The sequence below is a fragment of the Cariama cristata genome, unplaced genomic scaffold (genome assembly GCF_000690535.1).
Source record: "Cariama cristata isolate BGI_N322 unplaced genomic scaffold, ASM69053v1 scaffold12031, whole genome shotgun sequence".
Taxonomy (NCBI): Eukaryota; Metazoa; Chordata; class Aves; order Cariamiformes; family Cariamidae; genus Cariama; species Cariama cristata.
In genome coordinates, this window is record NW_009597561.1 from 1 (window position 1) to 20,832 (window position 20,832).

At 43.3% G+C, this 20,832-nt stretch overlaps 1 protein-coding gene across 1 annotated transcript; it reads right to left on the reverse strand.

Moving 5' to 3' along the window:
• Positions 1-1,221: 1,221 nt before the first annotated feature.
• Positions 1,222-17,767, reverse strand: SCARB2 (scavenger receptor class B, member 2). Its single transcript, XM_009708939.1, is given in 13 exon segments — positions 1,222-1,668; positions 3,262-3,420; positions 4,087-4,138; positions 5,618-5,691; positions 7,813-7,931; positions 8,487-8,665; positions 9,603-9,722; positions 10,763-10,854; positions 11,600-11,788; positions 13,296-13,443; positions 17,345-17,504; positions 17,661-17,697; positions 17,699-17,767. Coding segments are annotated over 13 exon segments (1,440 nt in total). The 3' UTR covers positions 1,222-1,626.
• Between the last annotated feature and the right edge of the window lie 3,065 nt (positions 17,768-20,832).

Consider the following 20,832-nt stretch of genomic DNA (forward strand, 5'->3'; position numbering starts at 1 on the left):
CAAAAGCACTGAAGCGGCTGTAACTCCAACAATGTATCTGGCATCCAGACCATGGCAAGAGCAGCATCTGGGTAAAATCAGAGCAAAGGCAGTTCCACACTGTTTTCACAGAGTGTTATTTTCAGCCTAGCCGTCCCGAAAGCCACAGTTTGGGGGGTGGGGGTTGCAAAGAGGTGACAGTTTCAGCCCACGAGGTCAAACAGAAAGGTTGCTCCAGGACAGCTCCTCTGAGACGACGGCTGTAGGAAGTTGTGATGAGTTTCTCGTTCCCTGGGCGCGCACTCGCAGTTCTCAAGGCAACAGGCAGGCGAATGTCCCACCGGAGTCCCGCTCCTCGACTGAGGTTTAGGATACCGGCTCCGGCCGCCTGATGAGGCAAACACATGGAAGAGGCAAAGCTGCAACTGCAATAGTGTGAGGAACCTGGACTGTGCCAGCGGCTTTTAGCTAATGCAGATAATAAATAACTGCAGTTACCATGAACTTCCTGGCTCCAGCTGAACAAAACTGTTGAACAAATCACCAGCTAGGAAAAAAACCCCAAACCAAAACAATGCAAAAACCAATGCCTCTATTTAGAAGACAGTAATACACTTAAAAAATATGTTTCACTATCTAGAGCTAATGGAAATACTTCTCAATTAGGATATTCTTTTAATTGGGCAAAAAATACTTTGTGATCTTTAAAACACATTTCCACTTGACAAGTAAAAAAAGTGTTATGACTTCTCAAAGCCCTATACATACCTTAATATGGAGGTGTGCTTTTACCCTTAACAGTAAATGTAACTGCCAAGGCTGCATTCACATTAAACCACAGCTAATAGCTGTGACACAAATACCAGAGAAAGAACACCACCATTTTTGTACCCTCCACCATCAAGAACAATGTTGCGTTGTGTTTTCTAAGTTGAAGAAAAAACCCACAACCTTAAGGATAAATGCATCGCTAACATGCAATGGGATCCTGTGCAGAGTTAGAACAGTTAAGAGGTCTGTACAGAAAACATTTCAAATCATTGGCTTCTTTTTATCTGGTAACTACAGATGCTTAACAAAGTTTCACTCAGTGTTTTGGATTAGTTGTACAAATCAGTTTTGTGGAAAGGACCAATGACATTAATAATAAAGAGTCAGTGCATACTGGTAATAAGTAGCGCGCAACATTTTACAGAAAAGACAATACTAGGCCTACAGCAAAATTGTCTGTTGTTCCTGGGCGATACAGGAGCCTGCTGTGTTTCCACAATGGTACTTCGCAGCCCACACTCCTAAGGCCATTTGCAAATTTCACCCGTGTCGTTTCTGTAATGAACCAGGCCATTTTATTTTCGCTGATATAGCGGTTATGATCGTCTTGGCTGTCAGTGCAGGTACAAAGAGAGTGCAGGGTTGAAAAAAGCAGGATCTCAAGCAGTTTTAAAATGTAGTTTTAAAGTTGTGACTTAGCTGGTAAGAAAAGTCTCCTCCCTTGATGACAGTGCAGATTCTCTTCCATCTCTATACCACAAAAAGTTATACTTGACATGATCGTTTCTCCACAGTGGACAACGCTGGGTAGTGGTAGTTGGTATTAGGTCAGCTCTAATAGTTTATTCTCCAAGCTCACATGTTAAAGAAAATCTACTAAGACGTCCTGATGAGTGGGGACCTTTCATCTTCACTACTCTGAAAGGAAAAAATCGCAACAGAGCAAGTTAAATGTGGCACATGAGAGAGCTTCCACAGTGGGGAAGCTGGATTGCCGAGACTCCAAACAGGAAAGGAAAAAGCTCTTGGCTCCTACTTCTAAGTACAATTTCCTGGAAGAGAACCAGCACTGCACTAAAACAGTGCCAGAGGGTGGAGGGCAGCTTGGGCAGGGACCTCAGGCTCACTGTAGCACCCTACAGATGACGGAAGGCCATAGCTACCCTGGTGGGAGGGGGATCACAAGGAGAGCCATAACTAGCTAAATTACTTTTGTTTGCAGGAAAAGCAACAAAAGCAAGGTAGGGAAAACACAGAATTTAGGTGTCCCTTTGTCATTTTAATCCCTGTGCAGTGTTCAAGAACATCCAAGAGAGCTAGTATGAAGCCATATATGTAGGGTGGGGCAGGAATGAAAAAAACCCAGGCAATGGGACAGTTTTGACTCTCTAGCTGAGCCTGCCAATAACACAAGGATGCTCAAAAGCTCAAAGGAAAAAGTACCAGTCTCTCTTGTAAAGGAATCTGAAGTACAATCCTGAGAGCACCTGCTCATGAAACGCTTCCTGGGTACCCAGAGAGAAAATCAAGAATGAAGCCGAGAGCCGAAGATGAGCTGCTCGAAGCCACTGCTGGAGGAAAGGAGGCTGCAGACCTCACCCCCAAAGTGCTGCCACTGCTGCCACTGCCATCACACCCCTATGGCACTGGAGGCGGGAGGTGATGGTAGTGGGACCCGCTGACCCAGATGGGTCCTGCTGACTAAGACAAGGCATACGCGCGGTGTGGCTGGGTGCTCTGGAGGTAGGCGTGAGGGCGCTTCCTCACACTGTTGTAAGACAGTATTTAGGAAACACCATACAAGCAAGACTACACTATGACCACAGCAACTACAAGGGGAAAACAGCCTACTAGAGTACCCAGTCTACTTCTCTAACCAAAAGATCCATAGTTTGTCTCATCTGAACCCGACTGCCTTGCCTATTGCCTTGCAATTTTGGCATCAGCTTTTAACATGACTAGCAACCTTATGCCAGCATGTCATTTTGTGACAGAACTTTTCATAAATCAGCGTACAAACTAGAACTGTCTGGATACAGCTTTCTGCATGCTGTTGTCTGTAAAATTCATCTGTTCTTTGGCCATAAATTTGCCATGATGATTCTGAAAAATAATCAATGGGCACCACACAATTGTTTCTACTGAGAACACTGTCAGATTGTCGGTGACTAAATCTGTCCATCAAATATGGTGGACTTTTTACATCTTATCCTTCAGGGTCCTCTAGACAGGCTGATTTTTTTTTTTTTTTTAACTACTGTTGGCAACGGAATTAGGCACAGAAGATACGAGCTGCCTTACCATGTTTCTTACATTAGCTCCATTCCTTTGCTTTGGTGCATTTATTCTGAGTCTATTAAAACTTCCCTTCCCTAGAAAGGTCATTTTAAACAAAAACAACATATAAAAATGTTTGTGTGCAGAAAGATGCTGAACAGGTAAAATCAACCAAAAGGAAATCAAATACAGGCAGATGTACAGTAAGCAAGGTCAAATTCAAATGCTACCTACCTCTTCACTTACTCCACGGGACCTGCACACCAGCACAATAAAAACAATCCCAAAAACAATTCCTAGAGCCATGATTATGAAGGGGATTCCAGTTACAACACTGGCTTCCAGCAGGACATGCTTGAGTTTGCTGGCAGATGCTTCATCAATCAGAACACTCTGGAGCAGAGAGAGATGAAGAGCGGAAAAAAAAAGAAAAAAGATTTATTTCTGTTTTCCTTTATACTAGACCACTTCACTTTTGTGAAGGGTAGGGCAACAACACTCCCACAACTCTCCACCTCTGCTTCACTGCTCCTTGACATACTTTCCCTCTAAGAATTCTTAGCTCTCCTTGCGTGGCCAGAGGGATCATCTAGTCTGCACTTCAAAATAAAGCAGTGATTTTTAACTCTCAGTTTAGGAATGGAATAATATAGGCCTGGAATAATGGTGTATGCCATCGAAACTAGTCCCCTAGAGTCCTCCCTGAATCCAGTTAATTCAGTGAGCCAACTACAGTACAGGAATAGTCACAAAAGACAGCTCAAAAAAAGATGTGATCTTGTGAACTCCCGCCTCCTCATCTGAGCATCCCTTTTCCTCATGGCCATACCTTTGAAATTCAAAGGACTGTCTGACTGAGACTGTTTTGCAGGGCTGAACTTAATACTGTGGTTGACAAACAGCAGGAGGATGTTAGTTAAGAAACAGCAACGGCTTCCTACCTATCACTGTATAAAACAACAAGGAAAACAGCATTTTCTTTTCTGGTTAGATCAAAGACAGTATTTTTGCAAGCATAAACATACCACAATGCTGCAAAGAAATAACAAAAATATTTACCTCGTTTATATACATCACTGGGAAAACTAGCGTTCGGATGTTGCCTGTTTCACTGTGTTAAAAAAAAAAAAATTAAAAACCAACAAAACAAGCAACTTTTCAACTTGAGGGTTCTGAAGACAGGTTATAATAGAACAATGAAAGAGGAAACTGTCCCTAAAAAAAACCTCTGGGCTGTTCCTTTTTATCGTTGATTTTCACCTCCCTACTGGAGTAGAACAATCTCAATCTCCAAGACGTAAAATAAATTGTTTCGGGAGCAATGGCATATTTTGGGACTTGGTGAAGACAGAAAGAGAGGGATCCATAAGAGGCTCATTAATAACTGACTGAATGACAGATTTGTGCCAGTCAACAGGAATGCTAAGCTAAGCTGATGTTGAAGGTTACTCATATTTGTAAAACACAGAAACTATTGTCCAAGAAACACGTGCACAGCAGCAAAAAACCCCCAACATTTGGCATACATGAAATAACAGCTTACGCATAAGTTGTATTAATGTAACAGCTCCTGAGCACTAGAAAACAAGGTCGTGCTATTCTGAAGAAACATCACCGACTCTCCCAAGAGGATCAGGCAGATCGAATACTTCATTTTTAGTTATAATATATAGCAGAGCTGTGCCATAAACATCAGCTCAGAAGCTGAGTAGGAAAAATAGCTACCACACAGCATAAGTGACAAGTAAATCAACATATCAGAAAGACACAAGATGAAGGGAATGGTATTTTCTGCAGAACTGAGCTGCAGTTTGGGGACATGCCCCTCAAACCGGAACACGCAGAAAACCAGGCAGAACCCACTTGCAACAAAGAAGAAATGGGGCATTTTACTCACACGTTACCTGGGATTGTACACTGTTCCCATTTGCAGGATTGTACTGACTGCCAAAGTTGCAGTACAAAGATTTCTCTTTATCATACCAATGCAGTCACAGGCAAGATACTTCTCTCTACCTGATCAAATAAGCCCTCCCTCCTGTGTTTTAGGTAGGACTTGCCTGCTGTTGCCAGACGTACCACTTGGTCTACTTTTTGCGCTTGGCAGGGGAAGGCATGGGCAGCCCTGTCTGGGGTCATGCCTTCTCATTTGGTTTTCATGTGACCACTGCTGAGAAATGATGGTAACTGCAATATTTTTGTCTCCTAAAAGCTGTAAAGAGTAGAATGGTATGTTCTCACGGCAGTGATTAGCCAGTGTCCGAGTTCCAGCTGCACTCCACTGTGGCAGACCCTCTCTCTGAGCAAACCAACCAGTGTGATATGACTGATGCCACCACAAGCACCACGTCTAACCTGTCCACAACATCTTGCTTTTCTTGAGTACTGTCTTTACTCTGCAGATGGAACTGCAAAATCTACTTCATCTGTGAGAAGAGAGGATACTGCCACTTGTAACTGAGACTTGACTGGATTTGTCTCTCTCTCACTTGCTCTCTCCAACCAATATTCCATCTGAACACTCCAGACAAATCAATTTTGAATATCAAATCAGAACTGAGAGATCCACCTGGCAGCAGAGAACACTTACAAAAATTCAGGTAATTTTCTGATGTGAACATTGATCTGCATCCGCTTGGCTGCTTGCAGGACAAGCCCTGTCAGCTGGGGAATAAAAGAAATCAGTGTTTAAAAACAAAAAAAGTAAACGTGAAATAATAGGAACTTTATAAAGGCAAGACGAGACCCACTTAGGGTTATTGTTTATTTTCCTTCACCAAAATACTCCTCTAACTCATATACCTACATTCCAGCCTGCCTCCTAATTAAGGAGATGTGAAGAGGTTGCAACAAAGTTAAGGGTGCCATCCTGCTGTGCAAACTTACAGCTGGGCTACAGAAATCCCCTTTCTTCCAGATCCAGCTGTAGTTGTGGAAAAGGCTACCACCTACAGCTCTTTGCTCTGGTTTCTGAGTGCTGTTGCAGAGACTCTGCAATCTCAGCCACAAGACAAACCTTTCTTTCTAAAGGCTGAAAACCAGATACTGACCACAGTCAATGGGAGCATTAGGCCACAGAGATAATGAGCGTGAAACACTTCTCACAGTAATGCCAGTACCACAGTGAGAGTTGCAGTTGCATGCACAGGAATATTTTCCGCATTCAAGCAGCAAAATTTAGTCTGGAGAGTGGGTGGGAGCGGGGAGGTGCAGAGCTCATTTTATGGTAGTACAAAAAATGCTGGGTAAGTAGCAGCAGGGTAACAGGAAGAATCTGGCACCAAACCAGACACCAAGCAGCGTCTCCACTACACCTGAAGAGGAACTATGCAATTTCCCCCTGCTTTAGCAACACGTAACAGCTTGATGAGTCAGAGTACTCTGTTTCTGTAAATTAGGCAGGTCATGCTTTTGCTCGTTCCCTCAACCTACATTCCTTTGTGTGGATGTAGAGATCAGCGTTGTACTGGTTTTAGCTGGGATAGAATTAATTTTCTTCATGTAGCTGGTATTGGGCTATGTTTTGGAATTGTGTTGAAAACAGGTTGATAACACATGGATGCTTTAGTTATTGCTGAGCAGTGCTTACGCAGCCTTAAGGCCTTTTCTGTTTCTCACACTGCCCTGCCAGCGAGCATGCTGGGGGTGGGCAAGACGCTGGGAGGGGATACAGCCAGGACAACTGACCCAAACCAGCCAAAGGGGTATCCCATACCATATGACATCATGCTCAGCAATGAAAAACTGGGGGCAGAAGTTTGCCAGAGCTGCTGTTACTCAAGGAGTGGCTGGACTGGCATTTCTTCGCAGAAAGAGTCATCAGGCGTTGGAACAGGCTGCCCAGGGAGGTGGTGGAGTCCTCATGCCTGGAGGGGTTTAAGGAAAGCCTGGACGTGGCACTTAGTGCCGTGGTCTAGCTGACATGGTGGTGTTAGGGCAAAGGTTGGACTCGATGATCCCAGAGGTCTCTTCCAACCAAATCAATTCTGTGATTCTGTGGTGGTGACCAACAGGGATTTTTTTGCATCACTTGTTTTTCTTGGTTTTGTTTCTCTTTGGTTTTTCATTTGATTTTTTTTGTTTTGGTTTCTTTTTTTTTTTTACTTATTAAAGTGTCTTTATCTCAACCTGAGTTTTCTCACTTTTATCCTTCTGATTTATCTCCCCCATCCTGCTTGGGGGGAAGTGAGTGTGCAGCTGTGTAGTGCTTAGCTGCCTACCAGAGTTAAACCACAAGGGTAAAACCACAGGCCATTAGTTGCAAGCTCCCTTTATTTCTGACATTTCACAGTGAGAATACCAACAAGTCTGTAAACTTCCACGAAAGACATAATCACCACACTTCTGTATCTCTCCTCTCACGACTTCGTACTATCTAAACTGAGTCCAACATCCACTGAATCTTTATTGACTTGCTGTCTTTGTCCACATGCCTAGCTTCTTCAGCTTGGGGAAAACACAGTCAAGATAACACTCAAATGGTTGGGATGGCAGGGTGAATAGGAAAAGTAGCCTCATCTGCTTCTAAGAAATATTTTAACTCCTCATCATTACCAGTCTGATGGCACCTCTAATTGCACAGGAACAATGGGAAAGGTATTTTAATTCTTTCTATCCAGCAAAGTTTGCTCTATACAAGCAAATACAAATAGATCCATTACACATAAACTAGTACAGCTTCCTTGAGGTCAATGGGACTATGTTGATACACACCATCCAAGAAGGTGACCTAAACCCACATGCTTGGTTTCACCTCTATAACCCTTTAAAAAAGGCTGCACTTACAGGATTAATGTCCAGAAACGTCTCATGGTATTCCTTTTTTGGATGCATGCCGTCTATGTCGTCTATAAACTTCTGATCTGCTTGGTAAAAATGTGGAGCTGATAGAAATATTGGAGCACCTGGAATGTGAAAACACAGAAAGTCACCACCTAAAAAAGGCAGAGCGGGATTCGAGGAAGTCTCCAAGGACCTCAAAACTCTTGCCACTGTGCCATTTACAGTGAAAAGAAAAGTCCATTCTGGAGCTACAGAATCAGCACTGACTCCCTGTCTTCAGAACAAGCCACATTTTCCCTTGTGCAGTATCAGCACGGCTTCATGTCTCAAGCCTGCATGCTGGTCTTTTGCACTGTTTTCATTCAACTACTCGGATGTGACAGCTACCTGGGTAAGAGCATACGATAAATGCCCAAGCTGTTCAGTAGCGATCCCGGTACTTCCTTCTGATTCCTTGATTTAAATCATTGCTGGAGCAGACAGCATCTGACAGGAACATCCCCTCAGATCACTACTGCATTTCACAACTGAACGATCACTTGTTGGTGGCTAATTTACTGAGCACAGTCATAACCCTATGGGCCTCACTAAACTGTCCTCACATATTTCAGATACAAAGGAGAAATATGTTCCCCACTGATGTCCCTCCAGTGTGCTTCCACTGCGTCGTAACATACCTTGCTTGCAGACGCTGACGTTGAGGACACCGGTGCCAGGGCAGTTTCCTGGTGGCACACAGAATCCAGCATTGTCTGGGTTAACCGTTGTGTTGGCAAATACCATAGCAGAGGGTACAAAGCGGTAGATTGGGACGTCTGCAACAGTTCCTGAGCTGTCGTACACCAGGTAAAGAGATCTGCAAGGAGGAAAAGCCAGACCCGGACCTGTTAGTCTTGAGCACACACTGACACTTGCTGCAGATGTCTCTTTGCTGATGCCTGTGTATCTACTTAAGTTTGCAGTAAGCTACAGGTTTGGTTTAAGCCCATTCCTATGATCTTCCATATTAAATTTAATAGGCTTTTGATCAGCAAATACACATCTTGTCATTCTGCTGTTGCACAAAATAGACGATCCTCCACCAGCTGTGCTGGTCCACGGACACTGATGCCTGCCTTCAGCATTTCAGGGTCTCACTCTGGTCCCCGTGTTGCTATGGTGTGTTGTGTGAGACAGTGCTGGTACATGCTACTGAGAGGGACAAGGAAAGGAAGAGTCGTGGAAGACAGAATAATTTGGCAAGTCCTGACTTTAGCATAACACACATCTGTATTGATTTAAATAGAGAATTTCAGATCGATTTTGTTCTTCACAGACAGGGAAATGGGCAAGGGAGAAGACAAAGCAGAACATAAGGAAGGCAATGCCAAGATTTTCTGTATCTTGTTGCATTTCAAACAGCATTATGTCAAGTCCTGAATCACTGAAGAGGGCAATCTGGGTTCTCTAAAAAAGCAGGGCACAGAGGAAGATTTTGGAGGAAAGAAGCTTCGGGCAAGGTTCATGTAAGTCCTTCCATTCCCCTCATTACTAGCCTTGCAAGGCAGTCCAGTTTGTCTTTCCAGTCATCTTCCAAATTTTCACTTTATTTTGAAATAGCACGTCCTTAACTTGAGGCAGATTGGGGTTTTTTTGGTGTAACTCTCCCATCCGTCATACCATGAATAAATGCAGAACACTCATACTGTTAAATAAAATCACGGGAGGAAAAACACCAGCCTAACATGAAACCTCAAGAGGAATGGATGTAAATGCTCTGCTTTAAAGTCTGAGCGACATTTTCTTCTCCTCACCTGCAGAAATCAGAAGAAAAGATATAAATGTTCTCATCTTTGCTAATCAGCGGGTGAAAGGATGTCCCATCTGTTCCATTGATCATGTTACATGTCTCTGTTGTCCACCAGCTCAATGACCTGAAGAAAACGAAGCAAAGAGAATAAGGGTTAAAAGATCTCTGAGCGGTGGTCAGGTGACGCCAGTTCATGGTCTAAGTAAACGAGAATCAGACCTGCACAGTGCTAAGTCTTCTTGCCTCAGCTCTGCTAACAAAAAAGGGGAATAAACTGGGTTTAGATTGCATCTATAGTCTCTTTAAACTGGTGCCAGGCAAGTGCGAATAGGTCTGCAAGAGTTCCTCCCATATATGTAAATGCTGGCAGATGTTTTGTTTGATGGGAGAGGGATGCTTTAGGTAGTCCACCTTTGGCTTCTTTGTAACACAGGCTGCCCACTGAAGAGGTGTTAGATACCCAGGCACAAGTTACCGAATCCCAGACTGGTCGGGGTTAGCAGGGCCCTCTGGAGATCACCCAGTCCAACCCCCCTGCCAAAGCAGGGTCACCTACAGCAAGTTGCACAGGATCACGTCCAGGCAGGCGTTGAATATCTCCAGAGAAGGAGACTCCACAGCCTCTCTGGGCAGCCTGTGCCAGGGCTCTGCCACCCTGAAAGTACAGAAGTTCTTCCTCGTGTTCAGGTGGAACTTCCTGAGTCTCAGGTTGTGCCCGTTGCCCCTTAACCTGTCGCTGGGCACCACTGAAAAGAGTTCAAGTTCTCAAGGGACCAAGTTGTCCCAGCCTTGGCTCTGGGTACAGAGCAGTAAGGAAGCGTGGTGTCTGGGAACACTGGCTGTGTCGATGCGGGAATAGTCTGTCCCCACAGGTGGCTAGGACAGATGAGGAGGGAGTGGAAAGAGGGTCAGCTCTGCCAAGGGGCAGTCAGGGGTTCAGAGGTGAGCATTCACAGCAGGCTGCTCTCTAAGGGCCAGGGCTGTCTTTCTTTCACAGTTATATGACACACACCAAATACTGGGGCGCTGGTCTGAAGCTACAGCTAAGAGCTACCGCCATCCTCAGAATAAAAGGACCATTTTTTTGTAAACAACACTTATGTTCATCCAAAATGTGTAAAGGGGCAGATTTTGACAGAGGCCACACCACACTGAAAAACTTACTCTTTTCCTTTCCATTCCACAATCCTTGAGAAGTTAAGGTAGTTCGTTTCCCCACTTAGGAAAACATACTCTCCATCATCGGTTCCATTCATCTGCAAAGATACATCAGTTTTTAATCACTCCACTCATTCTGTAACACCTGGCTGGTAACTACAATGGGGTGGCCGGAGTTTAAGCTGTCATCGCTTCAAATCCACCCTAGGAGTGATGGACTCCCCCTGAGGTTAAGTGCAATTCATTGAACTCCACCTTGAATATAAATGAGGTGGAAGTGTCTGGGCTAGATTCTTACACCTCCCAAGTGAAGGAAATAAAACATTAGATTAGCCTTTTTTTCCTTTAAAATTTGCCCCTGAAAAAACAGCCCTTATCAAAAAAATAAATCCACAGAAAATAAACTGAGCACTGCAGATCATCTCCAAGAAAGGAAGAGTCCTCACAGCCCAAAACGACATGCAACCAGAAACACTGTGGAAGCCAGTAATGGCTCCAGCACAGAAATAACATGCTATTTCAATCAATTACTAAGGAAATTGGTCAGGAAATTTTTCTGGTAGTTTGCACAACCAGCCCCGCAAAGCCCACGTTCTTCAAGTGAGCACAGGCAATAGTGGAGTGGTTTCCCCTTGGAAAGCTTATCCGTAAAGAGAAGCCAGATAAAACACTCACAGCTGTGCTACCAGCCAGTGCCTAGATACAGCCACAATATAGAGGGAAGAGCCTTTTGCTATCCCTGCAGCCTAGCTCCTGGTCTCAGACCAGGCACATCCTTCGCAACTGGCTGACAATGACATCATTCCCCGTTTAAAGCATCAGAAAGTCTTGCATACCAGTTACCTTATTAAAGAGACCAAATACTGGATCAATCTCAGGATGCAAAAGATGAATGGTTGACAGGAGCCTGTCTTTGTAGCCCCACAGTAATTCATGAACAGTGCGAACTGTAAACAGGGATTCTTGGTACAGAAGCAGCAGCACCTCTGTGGCAAACTGAAGAGGCGTTGACCTGGTCCACTCCATCGCAGTCTGCCAGGGATTGCAATAAGGGAGCAAAGGTCAGATTTATTGTAGAAAAAATAATACCAGCTGCATACAAACACAGACACACAAACATACTTTCAGCATTGCACATGTTTCAATTGTATTTTCAGTTTCATTATTTCCACTCGTGGCAAGTAATGGGCGGGCTAACAGGTTCTTCAGCTTTCCTCCCATGGGGATGGGCTCTTGCAGATTCCCGTTCAGCCTGGCACTGGCACACAACCAGCTCAGCCCCATGGCATTAACCGCCACAGTCTTAAGAATGGATTTTAAGTGAAATGTGCAAACCCGCTTTCTAAACAGCCTGAATTTCACAAGTACATTACAGCTGGAGATGTGCTTTGAATTTCATCCTTAGAAAGTTACGGTTTATGTTTTTAAAAGCCATTTTAAAAAAGATAGACTTTTCTCCAAAATGCAAACAATATCAAGATTTATTTCCTTTCTGGCTGACAAATGATTTTACAACATGTCTTTAAAAAAGCAAAAACAAAAGAAGGGACTATTCTTTGGGCAAACCAACCTGTAGTTCTTCTCGTACTGCCTGTTACAGTACATCACAGTCAAAAATCTGGACAAGAGATAATGCTTACCACCACTCAAATGCCTGGGAGGAATTGTAAATACAGTGACTGTATTGTTTGCAACTTCTAGTAAGTTGAGTCCTATCTACTACAATATACAGTGCATTTATGTATTCATTCATAAAATCAGACAAGATATTTTTGGAAATGCTGGGGAAAAAGTAGAAATGAATGTACTCTCTAACTGAAGTCAATTAAACTAGTACAGGGAGTAAAGGCTTAGTTACACAACCAACAAGTATTTTAGTACAGCTTAATTTCCTTTGGAAGAGACAACAGCTTTAGATTTGCTTGTTCTCAAACTACCCCTGTATGAGACCAAAAATAATGGTCTGCCTCTGATCACCAAAATGAGGCTTTCTTTGCAGAGTACTTTCACCTAACACAGTTTGGGGGTGCATGTTTTAACATTAATTTTGTTCTGAAAGCACCTTTTCATTCAGCTGTATCTGAGACTCCTCTGCTATAATTTTTTTCTTTTCAGTTTGAGATGCAGACTTGGAGGCAACTTTTGCAATTTTGACAAAAACAACCCCAGGCTTTCCAATCTTTCTCTTTCAAAAGTCAGGGTTCCTCTTATGCATTTGACATCACTAATTCCCTAGTTTCACTTACTCATGGAAACTCAACAAGCCTGATTTCTGCTCATCTCTGAAGTGTGTGTCAGCTCTCGGTGCAAGAGTGAGGCGCTGACACTACAGAGGCATATGGCGAGGGAGGAACTAATAAAAAAAACCCACAACAGTCCAAACCAAAACTGGATGCAGTATCTGCCCCGGCCATAAGCTGCCTCTCTCGTTCTTCAATCACATTTATCTACCACAAAGCGAGAGACAGCATAAGGCAACAAGTTGCTAGTTATAAAGTGTGTTAGGGTGATTTCCAAGCAGAAATGAAAGAGATCTCACCACTGCAGGAATATTAACTGTTCTAATCAGGTCCACTTCAGGGTCTCCAATGGACTTCTGAGGTTCAAATACGTACGTCTTTGGATTCAGAGCAGATACTTTGGTACCGTTGTCCAAAAACTGAACGTGCACTCTTGGCCTGTATTCTCTGAAAAACAGGAGAGTTTGTTCTCTAATCAAGTTAAACAAGTACACATAACATGAACTGCAATTAACTTATGGCTATTCTACTGCTTTAAGCACATAAAGGGTGGGATTTTCAGTTCATTAGGGGTAGATTCATTTTTGCTACTGCTGCTGTCAGCAACAGAACTCACCTTTGTGTCAGTGTAAACTGAATCAGACCTCACAGGGTGCTTCCAAAAATGCCACCCCATGGGTTAAGTGAACTTTATATTTTTGCCTCATCTTTAAAAACCTCCAAGGAAAAAGAACAATTTTAGAGAGTACAAAAGGATTTAGAGGCACTACATATGTGACTGGCCTTGAAGTACAATCTGAAAATGAAACTTTTGACTGTTTGCTGCAGGCAAAATTCACTGCCAGGCAGAACAAGATGCAGACTTCATGCAAGTCTCATTAACCTGACCTACAAATCTACCAGAATCTTTCTGCTGGCTCCAAAGTACTTTGCACTAGGAATTCTGGGCTTACATGTGACACAACCACAGAAGAGGCCTCATTTCAGCTCTTCTCCTTTAATTCTCAGGCAGGAATCCTAGACATGACACAAATTAAACTAGATTTTTGCAGCGAACTACTCATGGTCTGGGAGGCTGTTTCTGTTATTGTCTTGTAACTCACCCAGACAAGCAGCATAAAACTCAGGATTGCTGACGAACAACTGCAATTGGCAAGAAACATCAAATGCTGCTCGCCAGCCTGATGAGGAAGTCAGACCTTAATTACCCTGAAACACATCTCATAACCATAATTCAGTCCATCGCTACTACCATTTTACAAAAAAGAAACATACAATTCTGCAGAACTGGCTGACTCAGGCTCAATATAAGCTACATATGTGTCGTCAGCAAACTCAAAAAGGGAAACAGCAGGTTGTCTGCTCGTGGCGTGATCCTTTTGGCGTACCCATGAAGGGAAATGCACTGTATTTCATAAATCTACATTCACTCAAGAGTTCGTTGACTTTTACATTGCTTTGCTTCCTGTGTAAATTTTAAGTCCGAAGATGTGAAGGTGAATTATTCTGCAAGACCCTGTGTTATGATGTTTTTCATTCATTTCAGATCCTAGATCCTATCCTAGCTGCACTAGATCCATCAATGCAGCTTCATGACAGGCTGTATTACTCTGGTGCAGTCTTTCAAATTTAAAGCAAACTGGAAAGGCCCGTGAAACTATTCTTGTTAGAAACCAACCATTTCCTATCTTCCTTACACAAACAGCGTATCTACCACTCTTCAGCATCCCTCCCACCTAGGAATATTTTGGTCTGGCAACACTTCCAGACTGATTTGGCAAGAGCTTCTTGTACAGCACTCTATACCCTAGGGCTTGAACTGAGGGGATGGAAACGGACAGTTGTGAAGTGCCTTCCCTAAAATAGGCCAGAGTTAACCTGAGAAGCCTCTCCAACTCTAAAAGGGCCAGAGAAGAAAGTAATACTCCCTGATTAGGGATATGAGTAGGAGGATCGCAGATGTTACAGACAAAAAGCTGTAAATGTGTGCAAGACCAGACAATATTCAAGTGTTCTTTGGGACTCAGCAGGCTTGGGCTGATAAGCACCTTGCACTTTATAATTAATTATTTTTATACTTAATTATTTTATATCCTGCAACTTCAACTTCCAGGATTAAAAACACGAGCACTACTGTACTTTTGTTACAGAATCTACCTCTGTGCTAACCCGGTTGGCCAAAACTATGAATTGCAGGAAGAATATGCAGGAAGAGATTCTGTTTAGCTGCTCCACCTTCGCTCTGCCACTCATCAGATTTTTTTCCTCTGCTTGTCTGGGCCAGTTCACTTCCAGCCTTTATCCCCAATACCCCGTTTTGCAAAAACACCGAGCCATGCACTTCATGTTGGGGCATTTTAAGTGTTCTGCCACATGGTAAACCTAAATGAGCCTTTAATGCTTTGCTACATGGGGCCTCTGAGGCACACTTGGTATTTACTCTCTGGCTCGAGCATGCAGTATGTCTGCAACATCCCTTCCTTCTATCTCTCCTCCCACATGCCTCCTCTCTTCCCCCACCCACTGCTGACAGTCTGCTACAGTCACAGCTAGGAAAGGATTAAAGAATCTGCTGGAAAAGAGCACTGCACTTTCTAACATTCCTCTTTATTCTATCAGACAGAGCACAGCACAATCGAATCCTGTTCAGACATGTCAACATGAGGCTAACCAAACAAGCCAGAAGCAAGTGAAACAGGCAGCGCTGGAACGCGCAGCCTCCCTCCCTCACATCGCCGTAAACAATTCAGGGAGAGCCTGCATCGCCTGGCCCGCTCGCAGCCAGCCTGTGGTCCGCGTTGCAAGGGAAGGCTCTGCCAGCAAGCCACAAACCAGCAGCTCAGGCTGGGCCTCCCCTTGGGCACAGACCAACCCAGCCAGCTACACCACCAGCCCCATCCATCCCACTGAACGCGTTCATGGATAAGGTGCAGCTTCACAAACCGGGCTATGCGTGACACCCAGAAGACACTCGGAGCTAAGGAAAGGGGAAAAAAAGAAGCTAGCAAAGGGGTTTGAGTACAGGGTGCAGAAAAACATGCGCCTATGTGGTTTCATGTAGCTCTATTACACCTAGAGCTGGCCTTATTTACCTTCCTGACGGAGAGAATCTGCTGCTGACTATCAGCATTATACTACAGAGACCTGAAGAAAAGCTTGAGAACTTGAAAGCTTATGTATCTTTTCTCCAGCTCTACTGGTTTATCTAAATAAAGTATTTTCCCAAAGTACCACATGTACTTTGCCAAGGCTAAACAGACACAGTAGTGAAACAGAGGTGATAGGGGAAAAGATTGATGGCAGAGAGTAAAGCAAAGCTGAGGTGTGGGAGGGAAGAAACAGGAGGGCATACTGCAGAGACCAAGCCACCACAAAGGCTCTCCCTTTTTTATTCTACAGTATTTTTTTCAAATACTAACAACTAGATTCTGATCATTTTGCAGCTTAGGTAAAGACAACTCCTCCTGGCACTGAGCGGATGCCCAGTCTGAATGAGTGTGTGTGACCAGAAGTGAGACTGACAATGACAAAGCAACCTTTTTGCTGACGTTCTCATTCCTCCGTAACTTCAAAGACTGTAACGCCTCCTGCCACAGGACTGCTCCTGGTTTACATTGCTGCACGCAGCAGAGCAGAATGAAGCTCTAAAGGAAAATTCATTTGTAAGGTGACTTTAAAATCTCTCCACATGCAGCAGACTCAGACTGTTCAGTGTGTAGATCCACATGAACTTATCCACGCTCCTTATCCAGAGGCTGGATAAGCTCCAACACTGCACATGGCCTTAGTAAGTCCATTTGTCTGTAAAAATGGTAGATATGTCTGAATCTAAATAGGTTTTATAGTGAGGGCTGGATGAAGAAGACTCCTGTAGCACCACTCTCTTAACTGGTTTTCTGGATACATTTTTACTGATGTGAATTGTGCAACTTTCAACTAGGAACTAATTTCTGAGCGAACATATGAATCATGCTTTTATGCAACACTCCTCTGCCCAGACTCTCAAACATCACCCAACTGTTTTTTCTCTCATAAGACTGTAGGCCAGGATGCAAACACCTTCCTCTGTGTTCAGCAGCTGAGGAACAGCAGTAGACAAGCAAAATCTTGCCCAAAATCTGAGAGAAGTCACTGGCTTAATCTGAAACTGATTGCAGGTTCTCCAAGTGTCAGTCTAGTTGTACTGTCTGGGTGGTGTACGACCATGCTCCCTTGAATAAACTTTTACTCCCACATCAACAGCTAGGTCTTCTCCTAGAATGGGATCCCAAGCGTTCTGGATCCCATTTCTTGGCTTCCTTATGCAGACCAGGTTTAGTGAAATGTGAAAATGGTGAAATGGTCCTACCTGTAGGTGTACGGCCCTATTTCCTCTACAAGAGGAGTATCGCCTTGAAGCACTTCTAAAGGATTTGTCACGTTAAAAAAGTAGAATTGCATGTAGACTGGTGGTGGAGGATCCTCCCAGGCTTCAAAGGTTTCCGTGCCATTTTTCAATACTGTTCCCTGAAACAAGAGAAAGACAGATTAGCTGTTAATGATAGATGCTGTATGATCTTTATAGGAAAAAGAGGAATTCTATGCCCTCTGAACAAGGACAGGCAATAGAATTTGAGACCCCAATTCTACAAACGCTTATAGCGAGGTTTTACTTTGAAGTATCTCATTAAATACCAACAAGATCAGACACACGCTACAATGGCTCGCAGGCTAGGGGCATATGTTTGTTGGGTTTGCTGTTCCACTTCTCACAAACACTTCTGCCTGACATTTTTCAGAATGAAGACTTATCATCCATTACACAGCGATCCTGTTGAATTTCCTGTGTCAGCAAAAACCTAACCTGGTGTAAGATACCAGGAAAATACGCCAACATTACAGATAAAAGTGGAACTCAACAATGTGAGGCCAAGAGGTCCTAAGAGAAACCTCTTATGAGGAACAATGCCAGAAAAGAAGCTTAAATTCCTTGTGTTTATGATTTCTTTGCCTAAGAATGTTACGATTCCAGCAGAGCTGTGAGATTTTGACTCCAAAGCAATTACACTTTGTTTTCAGTGACCTGTGAGGAAAACCTGCAAGTTTCAGAAACTGCTTTCATGTAGGCATACTAGGATTCATGCCTTTCTGAGGTCTCTGAATAGGGAAAAGACTCTTCACCCTCTGCCTTTAATTACTTTCCTATAGCAATGAGAGCGCATGCATCTCCAGACCCATGGACTGTCAGTCTATTTTGTAACCAGTAAGAAGTGGACCTACAAAAGAAAAGCTATAAATCATTATTTTATGACAGAAGCACTTAAATAATGAATCAGTAATTCCTTCACCTACCAGCATACATATATTATAAGGAAAGTCACAACTGTACCTGTATGTAGCTCCATTAGAAACATATAATATAGGTCTCAACCCCTCATTTTATTACCATTCCATTTTAGATAAAATTCACCCCAACTACAAAAACATCACCACCACCATCAAAGCTTTTCATATGGTTCTAACACTACTACTGCTGCTGTGGTAGTAAAAGGAAATTTGGCTTGCAGAGTGGAATTTTCAGGAATAAGCACAAAGAAAACTGTATCTTTGCAAACCATATCACCTGTAGGTGGAAGAAGGGGAGGGGGGAATAATTTGCAATTAAATGGGTCTCATCAACACTTGCTCTTTTTATTCTTCTGAGAAAACAAGTCAAATATTATAAGTCCAAGCCCAAAAGCAGGGCAGGCTGGACAGCTGCCATTTTTTGGTTACCGTTTACAGGGTCTTAACTTTATCAGCCACAGTTGCCTCAGGACTCATTCTTGGCCCTCCCACTTAAGGAGCTGTTTTCTCTCCACGTAGATTTTAATTTTGAACGATTACATAAAGAGAAGACTGTTTCAAACAAAAATTTATTGGCAGGAGCTTGAAATGGCAGCAGTATTGCAGAATGGTAATGAAAGCCAACCCAGCTGGTAGCATCTCGCAGTTGCAGACTGCTTTCCTTTGAGAATTTCAAACCATGTATTCTGTGCACATCACAAAAAATAATATATTTTAGACATGCTTCAGGAGCTTCGAGCATTTCTTTGGAACTACCAGCACCTCATATGTACCATCTCCTATACAGCCCAATGCTTTTGATCCTGTTTTCTTGTGATCTGTGCCAAGGAGGCTCATCCCTGTATGTGGACAGAGCCCTCCTCAACTTGGTTTGTAGGATCAGGAACAGAATATCTCCCCAAATCAGGCATACCGTTTCCATGATGCCACCATCAAATGCTGGGAGTGAGACAGCAATGTATTTAAGACACCTAGAGATGACCATGATAGCCTTTTTCCATGTGCAAATAACCACATTACAAAGTCAATTATTTCAGAAGTGGTGGTGTAGTGAACTACTCTCTGTTCCCTTCCTAACTTGTATAAAGCTCACATCTCTCACGTGCATGAAATATAAATCAGTACAAGCTTGATACTGATAAACAGAGTAACTATTGCCTGTCTTGACCTTAACCACCCATATCTAGGAATTTGAACTGTTCCCTAACAACTACTGAGCATATTCAGGACACCTATCTATTGCTCAAATGTCTTTCATACAAGGCAACTAAAATGAGAGATTATTACTCAGTCTAAATGTGCAATGTTTAAAAAAGCAAGTGCCCCCTGGTCTTATTCATTCCAGTTTTAGGTTCCAGTCTTCCCTTTATGGCAGAGGGATCACACTCACAATGTGGAGGGAGACCACGTTCCCTCTCCCCCTCTCCTGAGCGAGACTGAAAACAAGAAGCTCCCCACCTCAATGTAGCATCGCTAAATGTAACATTGGTTTCTACCATGCTCGCTCTCTATACACACGCATCAGATTACATGCGAAGACCATTAATAAGAAGGAAATGAAGGAGCTTTTATCTGGCAGGTTGGTTTAAATACAGGCTCTTGAGATTTTGAAATCGTAAGTGATCCCCTGGGAGATGGGCTACAGAGCAAAAGTGTAGTGAAACAAAGTCATATGGTGATTTATTTCCTGAATCTGCATGACACCGTTTGGATCTCCCACAGAAATGACGTGTCTATTTATAGCTCTGTACAGTGACAGCCCCAGTTGTAAACCCAGATCCAAAAACTTCTGAGCTGGATTAAGACAGAGTCCCTTGAAACTCTCAAATTTTTATTATCATGGTAAGCTCTTTTCTTCTGTTTTTCACCAAATGTTATCAGGGGCATTTGGGTCTATCACATGATATTACACAGCCTAGACCTGAGCAAAAATATGAGCACATATATTTAGCAAAACGTATGTCCACGTCCCTCAGCTGATGGCATCCAAGTTTAGCTCTGCTGACTTCCCTCCACACCAGAGTAGGATGTGATGTTACATGACCAGGATCGCTTGTTTTTTTGTCAGAGCTTGTGTTCACTACTAGGTTGGGCAGGCTGCAAGATACTGGATCACAGGACTGCTCTTTAATCTAAAATATGTGAAAGACACAGCTCCACTGTAGTTATTGCTGCTGTACTGCATAAGGCCCGAGAATCAGACCTTTCCTCTTGCTACATTTGTTGCTGCTGTACTGCGTAAGGCCTGAGAATCAGACCTTTCCTCTTGCTACATTTGTATGCAAGAATAAGAGACACAACTTAAAAGTATTCCGAAACCTCAAGTCAGACACTAGTTCTGCAGGCAGTAGCCTCGAGGAGCCTCAGACTCAGAGATACACAAGGCTGTACCTACTGCAAGATCACAGCCTAAAACCAGTGGACAATCTGATCTCCTGTCTTCACTCAGAAGCACAGCAGTGGTTCTCCTTTCCAAGTGGAGTCCACATTCGTTTCAAGGGTACCAAAGCA